The sequence below is a fragment of the Clavelina lepadiformis genome, chromosome 1 (genome assembly GCF_947623445.1).
Source record: "Clavelina lepadiformis chromosome 1, kaClaLepa1.1, whole genome shotgun sequence".
In the NCBI taxonomy this organism is placed as follows: domain Eukaryota; kingdom Metazoa; phylum Chordata; class Ascidiacea; order Aplousobranchia; family Clavelinidae; genus Clavelina; species Clavelina lepadiformis.
In genome coordinates this window covers 22,124,158-22,143,553 of record NC_135240.1, presented here as the reverse complement: position 1 = coordinate 22,143,553, position 19,396 = coordinate 22,124,158, and the positions used below count along the sequence as shown (strand labels likewise).

The 19,396-nt window shown below is 34.5% G+C and overlaps 3 protein-coding genes across 5 annotated transcripts; 2 read left to right on the top strand and 1 right to left on the bottom strand.

Moving 5' to 3' along the window:
* Positions 1-1,089: 1,089 nt before the first annotated feature.
* Positions 1,090-6,685, bottom strand: LOC143467480 (translation initiation factor eIF2B subunit epsilon-like). 2 transcript variants are annotated; one of them, XM_076965041.1, is made up of 16 exons: positions 6,451-6,685; positions 5,884-6,029; positions 5,530-5,694; positions 5,205-5,385; positions 4,886-5,044; positions 4,421-4,592; positions 4,102-4,308; positions 3,778-3,902; positions 3,562-3,648; positions 3,278-3,386; positions 2,854-2,997; positions 2,613-2,689; positions 2,161-2,289; positions 1,956-2,081; positions 1,748-1,861; positions 1,090-1,682 (listed from the first exon to the last, which is right to left on the bottom strand). In XM_076965041.1, the coding sequence occupies exons 1-16, from the start codon at positions 6,568-6,570 to the stop codon at positions 1,626-1,628; spliced, it is 2,118 nt and encodes a 705-aa protein (XP_076821156.1). In that variant the 5' UTR covers positions 6,571-6,685; the 3' UTR covers positions 1,090-1,625. The 2 variants fall into 2 exon arrangements, 1 of the variants encoding a protein (XP_076821156.1); XR_013118946.1 differs by lacking the exon at positions 1,090-1,682 and having other exon boundaries at positions 2,199-2,289.
* Positions 6,686-9,734: 3,049 nt separating this feature from the next.
* Positions 9,735-14,477, top strand: LOC143463613 (deoxycytidylate deaminase-like). Of its 2 annotated transcripts, XR_013118374.1 has the most exons (6): positions 9,735-9,902; positions 9,977-10,076; positions 11,799-11,934; positions 12,584-12,700; positions 12,820-13,521; positions 13,888-14,477. XR_013118374.1 is itself a non-coding variant. In XM_076962101.1 (5 exons), the coding sequence occupies exons 1-5, from the start codon at positions 9,829-9,831 to the stop codon at positions 12,990-12,992; spliced, it is 600 nt and encodes a 199-aa protein (XP_076818216.1). In that variant the 5' UTR covers positions 9,735-9,828; the 3' UTR covers positions 12,993-14,477. The 2 variants fall into 2 exon arrangements, 1 of the variants encoding a protein (XP_076818216.1); XM_076962101.1 differs by having other exon boundaries at positions 12,820-14,477.
* Positions 14,478-15,434: 957 nt separating this feature from the next.
* LOC143459940 (putative deoxycytidylate deaminase) lies at positions 15,435-19,090 on the top strand. Its single transcript, XM_076957264.1, has 6 exons — positions 15,435-15,568; positions 15,710-15,751; positions 15,836-15,932; positions 16,140-16,344; positions 18,274-18,392; positions 18,672-19,090. The coding sequence occupies exons 1-5, from the start codon at positions 15,522-15,524 to the stop codon at positions 18,324-18,326; spliced, it is 444 nt and encodes a 147-aa protein (XP_076813379.1). The 5' UTR covers positions 15,435-15,521; the 3' UTR covers positions 18,327-18,392; positions 18,672-19,090.
* The last annotated feature ends 306 nt before the right edge of the window (positions 19,091-19,396 follow it).

Genomic DNA, 19,396 nt, shown 5'->3' with positions numbered 1-19,396 from the left:
TTTGGTGGAGGTGCTAACCGTCTATCGTTTTAGCACCATCTTGTACGTTTTGAGCTTCCGGGTTTTGCTGCAGTGGTGGCGTTGGGGGGGGGGGGGGGGTAGGTAAGGTATGGCAGGACTTCTTTGTGGATACCAATTTGAATTTACACAGTTTAAACTTTTTTTTCTTTCAAAAATAAGCTGCCAGACACATTTTTGTGCATTTCTTCGCTCCTTGAAATTTGCTCTGTGGTCCTCAAGAACTCACACCCTTCATTTTTTGTTGCTGTTCTTCAGAGGTTTGCCGAGAAAACACAACCTCTAGGCATGATGCTTCTTAGGCGCTGTATATGCTTGTAGTAAAAAGGCTTAATAATTTTGTTTATTTTAATATAAAGTAAATAAAAATGCAATTAATCAAAAAATCCCTCATGGTGTTACGTGAATTTTTGAATGTGAGTTTAGTTTAGTATGCCTTAGGCCAGGGCTTCCCAAACTGGGGCTCGCGACCCCGCAAGGGGTCGCGTAACGAACGTCAGGGGTCGCAGAGCGTATACCAATTTTACACGAAGTACAAAATACAATCAAAACAAAATATCGTTCCAGCCTAATCAACATTAAAACCGCCTTGAGACCAGCATTAGCAGATGTTGAGCCACGGCTGGACTTGCTTTGTAGCAGAAAGCAGTCGCACCAATCACACTGAATAAATGTGTGTGCTTTTTTTGTTTCCAGTGGCCTACATATGTGTAAAGTAGTAAGTAGGCTTTGAGTACTGGTTGCTTGAATTCAGTCTTTGCATCTCAATAAATGTCACTAATGACAAAGGTATATTTCGCACTGTTAATCAATTTAAACGTAAAGGGTCGCGGAAAACTTCAGAAGTTTGAAAGGGGTCGCGAGCAAAAAAGTTTGGGAAGCCCTGCCTTAGGCTATTATTTCATAAAATAACATATCTGTAACTATGTAATAGCACGTTAAAACTGCAATTTTGGGACAAAAGTCAAATTTCAACTACAATTTAGACTAACCTAAACTTGCGACCTGCAAGTTTTCAACGTACCATTTGCGAGGATAATTTCCGTACCGAAAAACAACACCGGACTCTGATTGGTCTAACGCACTTTCTTTACCATTACGTAAAACGCCAACAAAATCATGTATATATCGCAAAATTTAAGCAAATATGGTTCCCTCAAATCACCTGACCATTTAACGATTAAGCTAGGCCTATATGAAAGAAATCTCAAAGCCGGAGAGAACCAATTCGCACAACATTCACCTGCTCTAAATACAGTTTACACAGCTAATTTGCATCAACCAATGGATGACGCTTGTTCCGAAAAAAATTCCAATAATTAATAATACTCGTGTGCAATGTTTGTTCTTTTGGAACACGTTTTCACACACTGGGAGTGGGGCGAGGTGACCGCCTCTCACTAAAGCCACTACTGCTTTTTCCCGTTCGTTGATTGTTTGTATGCACATCTTGTGTTATGTTTGTCACCACCATTCTTTTCACTGCCCAATGTCAATTGCGAAAAATAAACGACACGGAAATCACTAAATCTGTCAATGCATGCAATGCTCAATCCACGAAAAGCAAATGACAATCCTTTTAATAAAGGACTACATAAATAATGCAATCATTCATCTGAATCTTCCTCTTCTGCTTCCACCAACCACTGAATAAACTTTTCAACCTGCAACAAGCAAAATGTTTTAACACGGAACAAGGGACTACACGTTAACTATTTTAGTAGCCAACCTTTCGTCGAATTTCTTGTGATGTAATAACATCTTTATAATTTCCCGGTTTTGAATTCCAATGAAGTATGACTTCTTCTGACAAAACATCTTTTTCATACAATAACATGAAAACCTTACAAAACAAATGACAAAATCATGGACATGAGTGTAAAAATCACAACACAATTAACACAAAGTCCACCAACATATCAAAACTTTCACAATACCTTTATCAAGCTGTTTGCAAAATTTACATGAGACACGGCATACTCTTCCAGCGCATACAGATAATCAAGTTGGGATGATGCAGTTTTGTTATAATTACATAGCAATGGAAGAAAATGTAGTAGAACCTAAGCAAGAGAACAACCAATAAGTTAGTAACTGCAATCTTAACAACACCTTTTGAAAAAATATCCAAAATTGGTATACTTCTTTTAAGGTAGCAAAATAGGAGGTTGCATCCATACTTTGAGCAGCAGCTATTTCCAAAAGTGATTTGGCAATCGTTTGAATAACATCTCGCATGGACATATTGTAGGCATATTTAGACGAATTAACCTAGGTAAAAAAAATTGTAAAACTTTTAGTTATTAAGTGTTTCCTTTTGTGAACGAAAAGTTAAACAGAAACGAAAAGGTCAAAATATTTAAACACAGTCGGAGTGCATCAAAGGCTGTCATTAATGTTATTCCAAGCACTTGGCAGAATAATTCGAGTCGTTTTTGAAACTTATACTAAGAGCTTTATGGTTGTGATTTCCACTTGTCATCTACGATACATTCTACCAATGTTGCACACTTGGTCAAGCGTGAGTTGAAAAAGTTGGTCAACCACTTTAACACAACACAGTAGAAACATTCACCAATACTAAGAACTTTTACCTCTAAAACAAGGTTGTCACACTGGACCTTCTCTTCATATCCCCTTTGGAGGCTTTCTTTAACTTCCTTTTCAAAATCTATTGAAACATTTGTCAAAAAAAAACTTTTCACAACTATTCTTTGACAAAAAGACGAAAACTTTTCAACCAAACATTAAGCTATCATTTTGGTGCTGTCAGTAAAATTTCATCCTGTAAACAAAATCTCAACTCGATAAAAGGAAAACAAGCATTATGCTTACTCGATAAGTCATCAAATGCATCTTCTTCTGATTCCTCTTGAAAATCACTCTCTTCTCCAGCTGATGAGATATCATTTTCTGAATTGCTCTCTTCCGAAGAATCAGCAGTTAGCTTTTGTTTGTTATGATCATGCAGCGACAAACCTAAAAAATAGCACAGAATTATACTGTTGAATAATTTTTCAAATGTTTAACAGTATAATATAAGGTATTAACGAAAATAAACTAATTATTAAACATCTAGAGAAAAGACAGTGCATAGCTAACTTTCCAACTACCTATATTCCACTAACACATCACATACCAATTATATACTGCACTAAGTATTACTATAATGCAAGTAAACATTTTTGAAATTGTTTTCCACAATTCAGGAATTAAAAATTGGATTCAAATTGCTATCAAAACACGTTACGTCACTTACCCCACAGTGCCTTTGACAAAGCTCTATCATTATCAGCTTCAACATCTACATCCTTATGCCATATGTAACCTTCCCCATTTTCACCAACGAGACTTGTATCAAAGGATTGCTATTTTAAAATTTAACAAAAAATCTGTGTTATGTATATCGCATCTCTATATAAAATCAAGTTATGCACCCACATGTGACAAGTATCTTATGATGATTAACGACCATGCATGCTAAAATACTTAATTACAAATGCATGCTTATTATAAAAAGTAATGTTAAAATGTTTGTTTCACCTTGTCAGCCACGATACCCATTGTTTTATCATCACCATTTTTGTGTATAATTTTGCTTTCTAGCTCGATGGATGGTCCAACCAAGACCTACAAATATAAATTCATTTCATAAAACACAGAACGTAAACCAATAATAATACAACTATCTCTCAACTTTATGCTTACACATTCATCCAATAACTGTTAGTAGAAAACTTTAAGAACCTATGCACCAACCTTGTCACATAAAATGCAACCAGCAGAAAGAACGACGCCTTCATGAATAGAAACATCATCACATACAAATGAACTATGGATTTTGCTTTTGCTTTTTACAGTTACATTACTCCAAAGGTAAGAATCTACAATTAGGGTGCACAAAAATTTGTTTAGACTGCAAAAATGAAACTAAAACTATACAATAAAATGTATACGTCAGACCGAACTATTATTCCAAACATTAAAAATTGTTGTTTAAAACCTGTATACCGTTTATGAAATGAACTATGCGTAATTGTAAATTTTCAAAGTGAATTGATAGTGAATTCTTTCTTAACATACTTTCAATAATACAGTCATCTTCAATGCAACAACCATCACCAATTACTGAGTTGGAAATATAACACCGATTTCCTATCTTGCTACCATTTCCGATAACAACATTATCCTGCACTATGCTGTTTTGTCCAAGCAAACATGTATTATGAAGATAAACATTGTGTCTTAGCAAGCTGTAGGAACTCGTATAACCTATAGTCGACAAAGAACCTAAAATAGAAAACAAAAACAATCACAAAAAATGAAAAATTTAAGCCAAACATTATCAAAACAGAATGTATATTTCTTTATTTATATTCTTATATTGCTTTCACACTCTTACCGTTTGCACCATGATGCATGGAATAGTCATCATCAAAATGAATTTCTGGCACAAATGGATACGTCCACCGAAATATCACATCATGGCTTACCACATCGTAAGTATGAAAATTATAAACACGAGAACAGTAATGTTCTTGAACAACATGCATATGAATTTGATTTCCTAAAAACTATGCAAAGCACGCTAATTTAGTCAAGGAAGTATAAGTGGACTTACTGTATATTAGTCATATTGCAAATTTGCACTTGCATTCTACTGTTCACTTGTCTAAAAATGTTGGTAGAAACATGCCAATTTAGTATAAATCTATTCTGAAAACTTGTTTTAGGACACATTTTAGTTGTATTTATATTTAAAATTAAAATACAAGATCGTTTTTACAATAGCATGTATCTTACTTTTAAAAAAAAATGTAAATATGAATATCATAAATAGTCAGCTGTTCCCTAAAGAAATACTAACTTCTTCATTTATAAGGATTCCTTTAATAAAATCCAACTGGGTTTGATAATCAAAATTATCTGTAAATAACTGTGGAACTTGTGGAGAACAGACCCATATTCCAGTGTCTGACAAGTCATATCGAATCTCTATACGACCTTCTTTTGACTGAAAAATTCCCTGCAAATGGGAGCAAAATTTGTTAGTAAGAAGGAAAAAATTCCAAAATACAACAAGCTACATATGGAATAAGTGTACTAGAAAACATAAGGTTTGATAATTTTTAGTACAAAATTATAAAATAACATTAAATGATGAAGTGGCTGAATAAGCTTCTTACCAATGGAAACTGAACCTTTCTCTCATTATCTGCAATCTTATGGTAGTGGAGGACACGATTTGTGACTGCATTTGAAGCTATAACAATATCACTTTCTACCGTTCGAGACTGATGAGTGGGTGAAGATGAGTGCAGCACCAGGGTCATCAGAGGAATATTTCTGTCCTTTTCCCGTCGAACCCTTATGATGGAACGAATAATACAGCAAAAAATAGGAATACTAAGTGATGGTAATTTTATTTGGACAGGTACCACATTTCTGGGTTTTCGCTACATGAAATATCACTATACTGTAAGTGGTACATACAGTCATATACTCACTCACTTATGCTCATTTAATGCATCTTTAAGTTGTGCATTTGAAACGACATCTCCTGGAACAAGCAGAAAATCACTTTCAAAAAGCGACTTTTGGTCAATGTCTCTAAGCACATCACCAACTGATGTGAAATCACAAGAAACAATGGTGGTCACTTGACAAGGGGAAGACCTGCCAATGAAGAGTAAAGTGCATAAAAAAGTAGTGAAAGCTTTTTATATATTTTGCACAAGTTTTTTCTCTTTCTGACCAAAATAGTACGAAAAAAAATTGAAAAACACAAACATGCATATATCATAGACATGCAATGCAATCAAATCATCACAAATCAATCATGCAAATAATCATGTATATACACACGGTTTGCTCCATTTGCTCTGTGCCAGATAATCCTTTATTTGCTCAGCACAGTGACAGCAATATACAAATATATGTTTTACTCCACATCTTGCCAAAAATTCCAGGGTGTACGAGAGCAATGGTTTGTTAGCAAGTGGAAAGAGACACTGAAAATATAAAAAAATGCTAAATAACAGATCTGATGCACTTATATACCGCATTATAGGGATGGGCATTCTAGAATTCTGAATCCGAAAAGATATGCATCCAAAAAAGGCAATTTATTTTGAATAGTTAGGACCAAAATAATCACAATCGACAATAAACTGAAATAAAACAGCAACATGCATTTAAACAAGCAGGTAACATGCAGGTAAATTTTCCAGAGATGGGCCTATCTTTAAAAAAACGTTGTCATTGAAATATCATTAACAAGCACGTAACAGTGTTATATGGAGGGAATTTCGGTGTGCAAAATGTGTATACATATCTATCATTAATGTATGGTTGAATTTTTTGTGGAAGATAACAATATAAAACTAAGGTTTACAACTGTCAGTCAGCATCATCAATGCCTAGGTTACTTACTCTTGGTCTTTTAGCGGTAACGGGATAGAATCTAACATTAAAGCTGTCTGCAATGACAACTGCTTCCAAGATATTTTCTTGCTGCAAGTTGCCTTCCTTTGTTTTTTTCTTTGGTGCCATTTACAGTCATTTACAATTGTCTAATTGTGTCAAATAAATATTCAAAATAACATGTAGCTATATGTGGGTCTGGAAACCTTTACTTTGGCTAACCTAAACATTTGAAGTCTTTTAATTGTAAATAGTTAAAGCTTTAACATAAGTTATTGCCAAGTCAGCCTACTTTTAGGCAACACTATGATAGAAAACTACAGTATTACAAAACTATATATAATGTAATAGTCAACAACACCATGTCACCAGAACTAAACCAGTTATGTCAATTCCTGTGTCCTAAACTAAAGGATTTTTGCAGTTCATTGAGGATTTCATTGTTAAGTAATGATTTCATAACTGAGTAAGCAGCAAACAGTTCTGAAGTTAAAATGAAGTTGAACTGAAGTCCATAAAAAGCAGTATTGAGTGCGTTTATGCCAAACTCTGCAGTCTGGGCAGCAACAATGTCAATGTGTTCAATTACAGTGCAAAACATAAGTTAATTACTTTAATTAAGAACAATATTTTTCTTATTAATCCTTTATATTAAACTTAACCTAATGAAATTAGTTATTGAGTGTGAGGCCAGCATATAAATTGACTTCGTTTTTGGCCCATTAAAGCGTTTCAGTTGGACATAGCTGAACTACAGTGGTCTAATGTTCATAAAATGAAAACGTAAACAACTTGTGCCTCTTTCACTTTCGCACATTAAAGGCTTGAATGAACAAAAAAATTTAAACATTCCTCAATACTTGGTACTGACTTCAGGAGTGCAAACAAAAGGAGACCTAAACCGCTTTTTATGCATATTTATATTATGCAACTATAAACCCTTCATAAACTGTGTCCAATAAGATGTAGGTACAAATAAGTGAAAAATTGAACCAGATAGTTACATAAAGCAAAACTAATCTATGATCACCGAACATCAACATGATCGCAAAAACGGGAACCACATAGTCTCGAATTTTTTAACTTTTTGAACAGCTAAGCTGATATTCACTATGTAGATTCTGAAGAATAAGTATGACTACTGTATTCCATTTTGCTGCTTAACTGCAGCATTTTGGTAAACATCACAGACAGGTAAATTTTGCGACCATCTTCATCTTACATCAAGGACACCAACAAAGCGCATTTTCTCCATTCCTTTTTTTAAGGTTATGTGTATTTGTATTGTTATGTTTATTTTTTGTCATTAACTGTGCAGAGCGAAAGTTATGACGTTAACTGCTGTAGTTATAGCACAATAAAACACATGCTCACAGACAATTAACAGGCAGAAAAAAGTGACAAAGCCTAAGGGCTTAAAACATGCAAAATAGCAATAATAAAATTGTGCTACAAAATGCTATAAGTTAGCATGGCCAACAAACCCATAAAATAGGTCCCAAGTTTAACGAATTTAAAACCATAATATCACAAACAGCTACACTTATTGGAAGATGTAGAGGACGTATTCACTAACGTTAAAAACATGAAAATTAACAGCCGAGATAAATATACGAATTGACAAGGATTGATTACAGTGACAGAGAATATCTTAAGCGCACAACAAATGGATGTTTAAAGAAAACCGCACTCAAATGTTTTCACGCGCGTTCGATTTCGGCTACCGGTGTATCAGTTTTTTATTGTTTCGTTTGTCATATTTTGCGCAGCCTGTACCGTTTGTAAACAATCAAAGTACATTATTGGAACTGCTTTTTTCTCCTTGCAGTTTCCACTACAACCGCAAATAGAGGACAATAGGAAATTGGTCACATGTCACATGTACTGACTTCCAACCTAGGTCATGAACTTTCAGACGCTGTCACTTTGACGCGCCACAGACATATTAGACTATGGTGACGTTTTAATTTAAACGAAAGGCGCGTATGGACGGTGACCTCATAAACCAGGGTGTTAAGAGAATTTACATTTAGCTGATTAGCACTACCGCTATGTACTATGGATTTTACAGCTTACCTGCTGCTGTATAATATGTATTAATTTTTTAATCCAGCGGTTTCCAAACTTGTGTGCCTGGAGGCTTCCTCATTGGCGCCATAAAAATTGAAAAATATTACAGTTCAGTATTTAGTTTTACTATAGCCCTTACGAAGTAGGGATGGGTCAATACGAACGGAAAGCCGAATAGATTCGCCAAATATCATTTTTGTGGAAGATTCAGGCGAATACTAAGAATGGCGAACCCGAATACAATATTACGCGTCTAGTGCACAACCACGTCCACAGCCCGTCTGCACAATATGGTGGTTTTCGCTAAGATCTAAGGTGTTCAGAAGTAAAATTCCAGCGTGTACAATGCCATTTTATAAAAATAATCTCCGTGTGCTCTTTCGAAACTCTGCTATCTGGGTCCACAGGATACATTTGTACACTGGGCCCCAGCTCGTGACGTCATTTGGTTCTGCACTAGACCCAATATCACTTACAAATTTACTGACTGTATAAAAAATGATGATCTAGTTTCTCAGCGAAGCTAAAATAATTTCAGCAGTATTTACAAAGAAGATCATTTTCCAAACAATTTTTCTTTTTTAATCGCTTTTTAAACATTAATTTTTGAAACAAAGCAATTTGTTTAACTATTACACCATGTTACAAGCAAGACTACATGATACATGTCAACCTACATGATATTCGGGTTCACAATCTTCCTTGCTGCATATCACTATTACAAACCCATGATACATGTGGTCTTATCCAGCGTTATTTTCCATACTTTTTAAACAGTTTGAACCACGGTTATTTGGCTCCGAATTTTTGTGAGTGATGATGCCTAAAACTACAACCACTTTTGACAAAACACATCTTATAGTTCACTTAATGCACGAGTTAATAGGCTCAGTATTTTCTTTCCATAAAATGAAATTATTGGATTGGGAACATGTTCTCTACATCTTCCAATAGTGTAGTTGTTTGTGTCATTTTGGTTTTAAATTTGCTAAAATTAGGAACTATTTTGTGGGTTTGGTGGCAATGCTTACTTACCATCTTAGATCACATTTTTATTATTGCTATCTTGTATGTTTCAAGCCCTTGGACTTTGCCACTTTTCCTGCTCCTTAATTGTCCATGAGCATGTGTTTTATTGTGCTATAACTACAACAGTTAGCATCATAACTTTCGTTCTACAAAGTTAATTGCAAAAAATAAACAGTGCAATATTTTTTCCATTATGTTCTTTGTTTACAGTTAGTGTAAAACTTTTTAATTTTTATGAAAACCCTCTGACTAAACTTACCAGTTCAGTATTGTGTTAGAGTACACGAAATGGAGCAAAATAATGTTGAAGATATAACACAAACACTTACTGATGAAAAATCTTCCAACACCTGCAAAAAAAGGTAAACTGGATGGAGAGATAATTACCTTATTTCAAAAATTTTATAAAATATTAAAAAACTAATTCATATTTTAGGAATCTAAACACCAAACGGACAGATTACCTAGACTGGCAAGACTATTTTATGTCTGTTGCATTTTTGTCAGCACAAAGAAGCAAGGATCCAAGTACACAGGTGTTCTTTAAAAGTGTTTGTGCTTGTTCCTATAGAATTGCACCCATATGAAATTTATATACATATACTCACTTAATAAACCTTAAATTTTATTAACAATTGATAACTGAGTTGCATAAGATTATATCTAGGACTCCTATTAAACCTGCCTAAAAGAGTACCGCAGTCTCACAACAAATTATGCCCATGGGCGGATTGGTGTAATACTATACCAAGGTTACCATTTGTGTTAGACTAGTTACGGACAATTTACATATCTTTTCATTAAACTTGGTTGTCACTATTTCATTGGAAAAAATCGTACGTTCAAAGCAATTTTTCATAGTTTCTTGCTAACCTAACTTAAATGTTATACTATAGGCTAGTAACCTAAATTTTCAGTCTAATCTAACTCTACCTTCAACTAAATCCAAATAGCTTAAATTGACATTTTGATTGAACTTAAGCTTCCCTGACATAAGGTTTGCAGTGACTCTGAATTTGTGCTTGTTTGCTATCTGCTCTTTGAGCGCAATACTCATAGAGAACATACCGCTCAAATGGGAGTGGTATGATGTCAGAATTGTTGTCCTCGAACTGAGGAAAGTCTTTGCCTGACTAAAAATTGGTGATGATTCCACACTGCTTGTAGGTTCCGATTAGCCAGCACACATGTCTTTATTCTTTATAATATATTAATTGTTTGGAACTGTTTACCTGGACCACTGAACAGGAACAAGCATCGTTAATGCCTTTATCAAGGACATTACAATGGCGGCACTAATGCATGTCGAACAAAGGTTGCATCATTGCGAACTCAACGCTCTAATCGCTCTGCCACCAAGCCGTCCAAATAAAACATAGATCCTGTAGTGAAAGAGTGAATAAGCCCATATATAAGGTATATATGTTTACCGATATATATTATAGTAAAACCAAAACTCGGAAACGAATTCATATAAAACTCAGATCCAGTTTTTGAATGTTTTCCTAATTTTTTTAACCAGTTTCCTTTTTATAAGCAAATTATGCTTTAATTAACAGGAGCAGTCAACGCCATCGTTTTCTGCACAAATCATGTAATATGGATAAATATCCAGTTCTTTAAGTCATATCGCAGAATCAATTGTTATGATTTTTTAATCATTTTGAATTTAACAGCATTGTGTTATAAATAAGCCGTTCCAATTTGATTAAGTTAGAAATAATGCTTTTATTTATACAGTACAGTTTCGTATAACAACACCCAAGCCATTTTTGCTCTATAATGTACTTCAACCATCAATGTCTTTAAATTTTAACTTTGAAAACAAATCAAACACAAAGCTGTTTGGTGGATTCTCGTGAATATGACTAGACTACTAGTGGACTTAGCGAGTGTAACATGGACATTGTATTTTTGGTACGATTTAATCTTGTCATTAATCAAAGCATAAGCCTCAATTGATTTTTCATTTAGAAATGGTGACCCACAAAGTGAAAGTCCTCTTAACCCTATAGCGGTTTTTAGAGAAAGGTTTCTCTTTAATGATGAGCTAGAACAATTCTATTTTGAACTTCAGTTATTTGATTTTAATATTGAATTTTTAAACAAGAGTTCAAAATTTTGGATTCAGGAAAACTAATTCTTGGCTAGCTAATTAGCCTAATCTATATTAAAGTACAATGTACATTTCTATGTGTGGCAGAATTTCAGTCCCCTATGCTACATTTTAAAGTAGGCTAATATTTTATGTATGCCAGGTTGGTGCTTGCATTGTTAATGATGAAAAGAAGATTGTTGGAATTGGATACAATGGTATGCCAAATCGTTGTAGTGATGATGAGCTTCCATGGAAGCGAGAGGCTGATGAATGGCTTGAAACTAAATATCCTTACGGTAAAAATGGAATTAGTTCCTAAATGTCATTTCTAGTTTTTAAAATAACCATCATGTATACTGCTATTTTTTTAGCAGAGATAGATTTATGTATAACTATGTATTTGAAAACTGCAATGGACCTGTATAATTTTCATTTTGTTTATCTACCAATTTAATATGAGCAAAAACAGTGCCATAGTACAAGGACAGTTGTCAAATACAAACATTGAACCATAGTTTTAGTTGATGTTTTTGTGGGTCACCTGGTCACAGAGTATGTTGAAACAAGATTTGAATTTTGAATTATCTAACAATGACCATCCAAGCAATCCCACCTCTAATGTATTTGTAGTTCATAGGAAAGAAACTAATTTTTTGGCTTTATGAGAATGTTTTAAAATAATAATATTCCCAACCTCAATCAGGAGTTATCAGGAAGATTAAGAAAACCATTGCCCAGTTCATGTATATTACAGGGAAGGCAAATGTATTATTTCTATTAGTTGAAAAGAACAATTTAACATTAATTAGTTAAATTATAATAGAAGGCTTTAATTATAGAATATTTGGTCTGAAGGATCGTACTCCTTTGCTATACTCAATACTTTCGGAAATTATTAGTGAACAAGTTTTTCCATAGAAAACCACCATATGTTATCTTTTACAGTTTGTCATGCTGAAATGAATGCCATAATGAATAAAAATTCTTCTTCTGTAAAAGGATGCTCAATATATGTTGCATTGTTTCCTTGCAATGAATGTGCAAAACTTATTGTGCAGTCAGGTACGTAATTAATTTGCAGTTATATGGCTTACCAAATTGGCAAATCCGAATAATTGTTGTCTAGGCACATCCCTAATGCATACTGCATATGACCTCATTTAATGTGTGTCATGTTTCAGGCATCAAGGAGGTAATTTATTACTCTGACAAGCACAAGGACAAGGATACAATGAAAGCCTCACGCAGACTACTTGACCTTGCGAACGTTACGTACAAGCAGCACATACCAAAAAATTCTCAAGTGGTCATCGACTTTGACAGCATAAACATCCGAAGTTCACAAAAATCCTGACACCTTTACTTTTGTGATCGATTAACAATCATTTAATAAGATATTGCATGGCCATGATGAACATCGTACCGTACATATTTTGCTGCTTAAAACAATCTAGCCTTTGTTATGAACTAATAAAGGTGTATTGTAGAGAAATGAGGGTTTGTAACCAGGCACAATGGATGCTGGTTACAATCGACTCGCGTATGCATAGCGCCATCAATGACATGTTTTAATCGCCTTTTATAAACATACTGCCATCGTTCTGTGTGTATCCTTATCTCCTTGATGACACTAATAAAAGCTTTAGTATTTGTTTTTAGATATTTGTTTTCAACAGTTTCACGCAAAGAAATTGGAGAGTTTAGTTTTTACGTAATTATAAACAGTATATTTACTGTATTATGAAAACGTTACGGTCAATACTGCAATTCTGCTTACACTTTTGATTGTAGTCGAGAAATAACTACGTGACCAGAGTAATAAATGTTTTAGAGAGAAGAAAAAATACCCAGTTCTTTCCGTATTTTAAAAGCATTTACTGTAGGCCAGAGGTCGGGAACCTATGGCTCGCGAGCCAGATATGGCTCTTTTGATGACGGCATCTGGCTCGCAGATAAATCTAAGCTGGCATTTTTTAGCACAATTGTTACGAATAATACTTTTCTGTTATTTGTAGTTTTGTAATTTCTGTACCATGCAGCATCAGAAATCGCATTAACAGTAATTAGCATGTTATTAAAGAGTAAATTCAGACATTTACCTTTGTCTAAAATAGTTGGTTTTGCTTAAAAATGCACACGTTAGTTGCATTAAGTGTTGAAAAATATTATATGGCTCTAACGGAAATAAAATTAACAATATGTGGCTTTCATGGCTCCTTCGTCAAAAAGGTTCCCGACCCCTGCTGTAGGCTATACCAGAAAGTTGTCGAAATTTCTTCAACAGTTTTGTCTTATAAAATACTGTATATAATATGAGCACATTATTGATGACCTTGAATGTTATCATCATATTATAAGCCAATATGGTATTGGTTAATTATTACGTGTAGCTGGACCCTAGCAACGCAAATTCTAAACGTTGTGCTGCTATTGTAGTTGCTTCTCGCTGTTTTTAGTAGACATGACGAACAATGCGTTTAACTCTGGTAATGTGACCTGGAGTAAATAAGTAATAAATGTTCAAACACTTGTTAAATGTATTTTTTCGGTCAAAAGCCATCGTTGTTTTTCCAAAATATGTAACAATAGCTTGCGTTTTTTGTGTCTTGAACCATTTGTCGATATAACTAACATGGCACCGATTAAGTATAGCTTTTTTCACTGTTATTATTTGGGTATATCATACCTTAGATTACCTGTATTAGGCCTACAATAAATGAAACATTGTTTTACGTATTACAGCCTTCAAAAGTTAAGCAAATGTCATATATTAGTTAATTATTAATACATACCCCGTATGTGCATGCACCGTCATTTAAAATAAAAAAAGGATACGTTATGCTGCTGTTGTTGAAATTTTAAATTGAAGAATTGTATAATTATAGCGTTAGAGACAATACGTTATTGGGTATTACTTTCGTTTCATTTGTGCTGAGGTAACCAGTGAAAAAAGGTTTCGCTTTTGCGATAACGCCCTTTTGCCAGTCATTTTCCGTTTTTGGCGTTATACAGCTGCTTCAAATAATTCAATTCGTTGTGGCCTACAAATTTTCGACAGTCTTACTGAGAATCTACAAAGAGCATATTTACTTCGAAATAGCAGAAAGGCTGCGGTTAGATTTGGAATTTGTTCCACAGCAAAAAAAACCAAATTTATGAAAAGTATAGCCAACTCTTTTTCAATTTGTAAGTAGTCAGTCTAACCGACATAAAATTACGACTAACTTGCTTCTCCTATATAGGCCTACTTCCTTGCGGGTGAAGCTAATTAGGCTACCCCATACATGGGATGACACTTTTTTTTCAATCTCCGTTAAGTTTCCAAACTCCTTTTACCCAACTATTTTACATATTTTTTCTGAAAATTGACTGCAGTCAAAAATTAATTACGGGTCAATCAGTGCACCGTGTGATAAACGGATAGCAAATTGATATAAACTAGTAGAGCGTTCGACGCACTGTCCTTGGGTAGGGCATTAAGGACGCTTGTTCCTGCCCAGTGGACCTCGTGGACAGTTCTAAATTCCAGCAATACTATCAAAAAAATCAAAACAAAAAATGCGTGACAATCGGAACTTGGTAACCGGGGCTTGAGCCTTGAGGAATCATCGTCGGCTTTAAGTCGTGCAAAGACTTTCCTCAGTCCGATGATAAAGATTATTATACCATACCAAGTGATGGAATTATGGATAAACATAGGCCTATACGTAAACCATTTTTCGATCAGAAACGTACTCTATAAACGTATTTGGTTTTAATGTTTGTCATTTCTCAGATATAGTAACCTATAACATCTATTTTACAGCAGGTCAAATTTGCTGAAGATTAATTTTATGTTTATATAGGCTATAACTATTCTAGCAAAGTATCGTACACCGACCAAATGGCGGAATACAGTAACCCTAACACCTACCAAGAGGATGCTGTTCCGTAAGATATTTTTTTCAAAGTGTTCAGCTCGTCTAAAAGAATTAGGGCTATATCTTTAGTGTATATACTGCTATAGGCAAAAATGCGATGAGAAGTGTAATTAAAACAAACAAATTTACATTATTTTCTCTTTTTACACAGTCGAGGTCCTATGAGTTCGAACACTGATGCATCACTACTAGGGTAAGAGTTAAAACGTTAAAGTTCTCCCTTGTGATGAGTAACAACTTTCGACCCAAATGATTAAAAACAAATTTATTGTCGAAGACCAACCAAACATCGAAAAAATGTCATATCTTGGGATGATTATTTTATGTCCCTGGCAATTCTTTCGTCACAGAGAAGCAAAGATCCAAGCACTCAAGTAGGCCTATTCCACATATTTATATATAGACTTTTCCGTCTTTAAATCCTAGATTTAAAATGAAGTAAAATTTATACCGAAATGCCAAAAAAGTTAATTTGCGAGCAATAACACGATTTAACCTATACTATATTGACAGCAAATATGCTGCCCAGTATAGCGTGTATAACATCATTTTCTCTCAAAATACCAGCTTGACTATTGCAGGTAGGTGCATGCATCGTAAATAAAGACAAGAGAGTTATAGGTATGGGATACAACGGATTGCCGGATGGTTGTAAAGACGATCGCTTTCCCTGGGGGAAAGCTGCCCATGAATGCTGTTGTGAATGCGGTTGTGGATGCGATGAGTGCCAATGCAGCAAACGTCGAAAAGTTGAATATAGATGGCTCAAAGATAAGAATTTTTACGGTATTTACGAGCGGCAAAAATCGTTACCAGATTCAGTTGTGTCTACCATTTTTATGATTCTGATTGCTCTGATCCGAGCAATTCAATTCTGATTCTGATCCAAGCGGACGTTCGTTGGGCATTATTGGTTTGGTCCAATGGTAACAACCATTACACAACATTGTTCCTATATGTTAAATCATTCCATGACTTTTTTAAAAAATAACTTCCCCTTCAGTTGTAATACAGTATGCTGTAAATATAGGTGGGCAGTACCGCGGTACTAGACTATATAGCACCGAATTACTGTACCTATACTATAGCACCGAATTACTGTACCGATACTATAACACCGAATTACTTCACCAATACTATAGCACCGAATTACTGTACCAATACTATAGCACCGAATTACTGTACCGATGCTATAACACCGAATTACTGTACTTTTTCTGTACCGTTCCCGTTACCGTCGGTACTTTTGAAAAAAGTACCGAATCTCTGTACCGAATTACATTTTTTAAGAAATTTCAGTCCTTCCCGGTACTCGGTACTTTTCACGTGATTATTTAGAAATTTTAACAACTATCTTTTCAAAAATACACGTTAGTTAATCCTTAATACTAATTTTAACATCTGTTGATCTTTTTTGATCTAGAAATGCTGTCAAGTAAAATTCCAAGCGAGCAACGTCACATATGTTTTAACCTGAAGTAACCTTTACCGAGGGTAAAATAGCGACAAGCATAATTGCATTTCCAACAGCATCTTTTACGCAAAAAGTACCGGTACCGAATACCCACAACGTACCGAACTACTTTTTTAAAATAGTACCGAATACCAGAATTGTGGGTAAATTTTTTTCCCAAGTACCGGTACCGTTACCGACGGTACTTTCAAAATATCAACTGCTCACCTCTGGCTGTAAATATAATCCACACATGCTTCCCCCCGACAATGTACTAGCAAACGCTGTGCCGTTATGACATGTCAGGGAAATCGTCTTAGACCCACCCACACACAGGCACACACACACAAAATGCTACCATGAAAGCTTGGCAAAGAAATTAAGCCTTGAAGTATACTGTAAAGGGCTTCGGGCAGTCCTGCAAGAAATTTTTGCATTTTATAGGTTTTAACGTCGTATCGATATAGTTATAAAACGTGGTTATTTGAAAAAATTAGTTCATACGTGCTGTATAATATTTTTTCATGCCCGAAAAGATTCAAGGCGAAACACGTTTAGATATAAGCTTATTAATTGCATATTAACTGTACCTTTAGGCGAAGTTCGTTCTTTCAAGCCATCGGACAACCATTACTTTCTTCCATTTTTTCTGTCTTGAGCAGTTTGCATTCCATAATGCTATAGTTACTAGTATATAGGATAAAATCATAAACATGTCTCGTTGTTTCTGTAGCAACAGAAGTTTTTGACATAAATGCAAGACTTCTAGTTACACGCTCAAATCCCCCTGTATAAAACAGGCTTAGTGGCGCTTGGGTTCGTCTACAACGGATTGTAGCATAAAAACTTTAGACTACTTAGATTAGTTGGAAGTTCGATGATGAATCTACTCTTGATTTATTCATTTTTCACTTTTAAATAAGTCATTACAAACTAAAAGTAGTTTATATAATATTTTCGAGTTGTGCTTTGTTTCAATAAGAAACGAAAAACTTTCCAGAAAAAAATCATTCGGTTGAGACTAAACACCTTCATTCGTATACGTGAAATTATACTGTAAAGCACATCACATATCCATTAGTATAAGTTAGAAAATATAAATTTTCTTGAAGTTTAGATGCCGAGCGCTTTGCTATATTTTTATAGAGAGCAGTGGCAGAGCTTCGTTATTTTCTGAAAGAAGTTATATGTTATACACTTTCGTATCATTAATCACCATTTACATATAACTTAAATGTCATACTTATACATTTATATTTCAGTCTGCCACGCCGAGTTGAACGCTATTGTGAATAGTTATATGGGAATTCTGTGAGAGGCTGCACTGTCTACGTCACATTGTTTCCTTGCAACGAATGCACAAAGCTTCTAATACAATCAGGTAACATTATCGTCTATACATCAAATCATAAGGCACATAGAAACCTTTTTCATTCATCTTTGCAAGCTGCCGGGGTTCATACCCTTCATACATCGCATTGTTTAAAGATGTATGAAGAAAATGCACATGTGGCCAACTTTTACGCTCCTGTATATTGCATCTTAGAACCGTTTATTGTATCATAAAATTATTTGAAGAATCGGCGTTTACGTTAAATTATAGCTATTTTTGCCTGGACATTGATAGGTACCTCTCCAGCTTACAAAAAACTATTTACAGGCATAGCAAGAATTGTTTACTATTCTGATAAGCACAAGGACAGGGACACCACAAAAGCATCAAAGTGGATGCTAGACTACGTCAAGGTGGAATACACTGAACACAAGAAGCTTGACAAAAATATATTTGACATGACAAACGAAGATTTGAAGAGAATTGTTGAAAGCGAAGACCAGCAAGATGAAAGCGCGAACAACTAATTTTTTGCGACTTCAAGTCTATATGAATTTTATTTCATGTTTGTAATCGGATTTTAGTTATTGGTAAAATAATTCTAATTAAATACCACGCTATTATTATAGATATAAATTTGTCTATTCTTAGATATGTTGTGATTTGTATGCTGATTTGTACATTGTGTAATTACTAAATATAAATGCTGTAAAGTTTAATTTTAAAATAAAATACAATTAATTGTTTTTTGATGTGGAAATTTAATATTTTTTAAGGTCATTCATATAAACACGCTGTCATGTAATGCATAGATGCAGTAGGGTGCTACATATAAAAATAATGGATTCTGATTGGTTTTATACACAATTAAAAAAAACGGTGTAAGAAACCGACCTAACTAAAAACATGTAGGCCACCTACAACATAAACTCAATTATACAAAAGCATGCGTGTTACTTGTGTAATGTTGCAGGCATTGTCATTATCATATTATACGTATACATTATATGGAATTACATGAAGAAATGCTAATCAGTTATCTTTGTCCGGTG

Bases quoted from the DNA above. Each gene is read 5' to 3' on its own strand.
- LOC143467480 (XM_076965041.1), bottom strand. From the start codon at position 6,570: ATGGCACCAAAGAAAAAAACAAAGGAAGGCAACTTGCAGCAAGAAAAT. The intron at 3,649-3,777 runs GTTGGTGCATAG...TTATATTTGTAG, and splicing joins GTTGCATTTTATGTGACAAG to GTCTTGGTTGGACCATCCAT. The intron at 3,387-3,561 runs GTGAAACAAACA...ATTTTAAAATAG, and splicing joins TGGGTATCGTGGCTGACAAG to CAATCCTTTGATACAAGTCT.
- LOC143463613 (XM_076962101.1), top strand. From the start codon at position 9,829: ATGGAGCAAAATAATGTTGAAGATATAACACAAACACTTACTGATGAA. The intron at 9,903-9,976 runs GTAAACTGGATG...TTCATATTTTAG, and splicing joins TCCAACACCTGCAAAAAAAG to GAATCTAAACACCAAACGGA. The intron at 10,077-11,798 runs GTGTTCTTTAAA...TATGTATGCCAG, and splicing joins GCAAGGATCCAAGTACACAG to GTTGGTGCTTGCATTGTTAA.
- LOC143459940 (XM_076957264.1), top strand. From the start codon at position 15,522: ATGGCGGAATACAGTAACCCTAACACCTACCAAGAGGATGCTGTTCC. The intron at 15,752-15,835 runs GTAAGAGTTAAA...TTATTGTCGAAG, and splicing joins ACTGATGCATCACTACTAGG to ACCAACCAAACATCGAAAAA. The intron at 15,933-16,139 runs GTAGGCCTATTC...TGACTATTGCAG, and splicing joins GCAAAGATCCAAGCACTCAA to GTAGGTGCATGCATCGTAAA.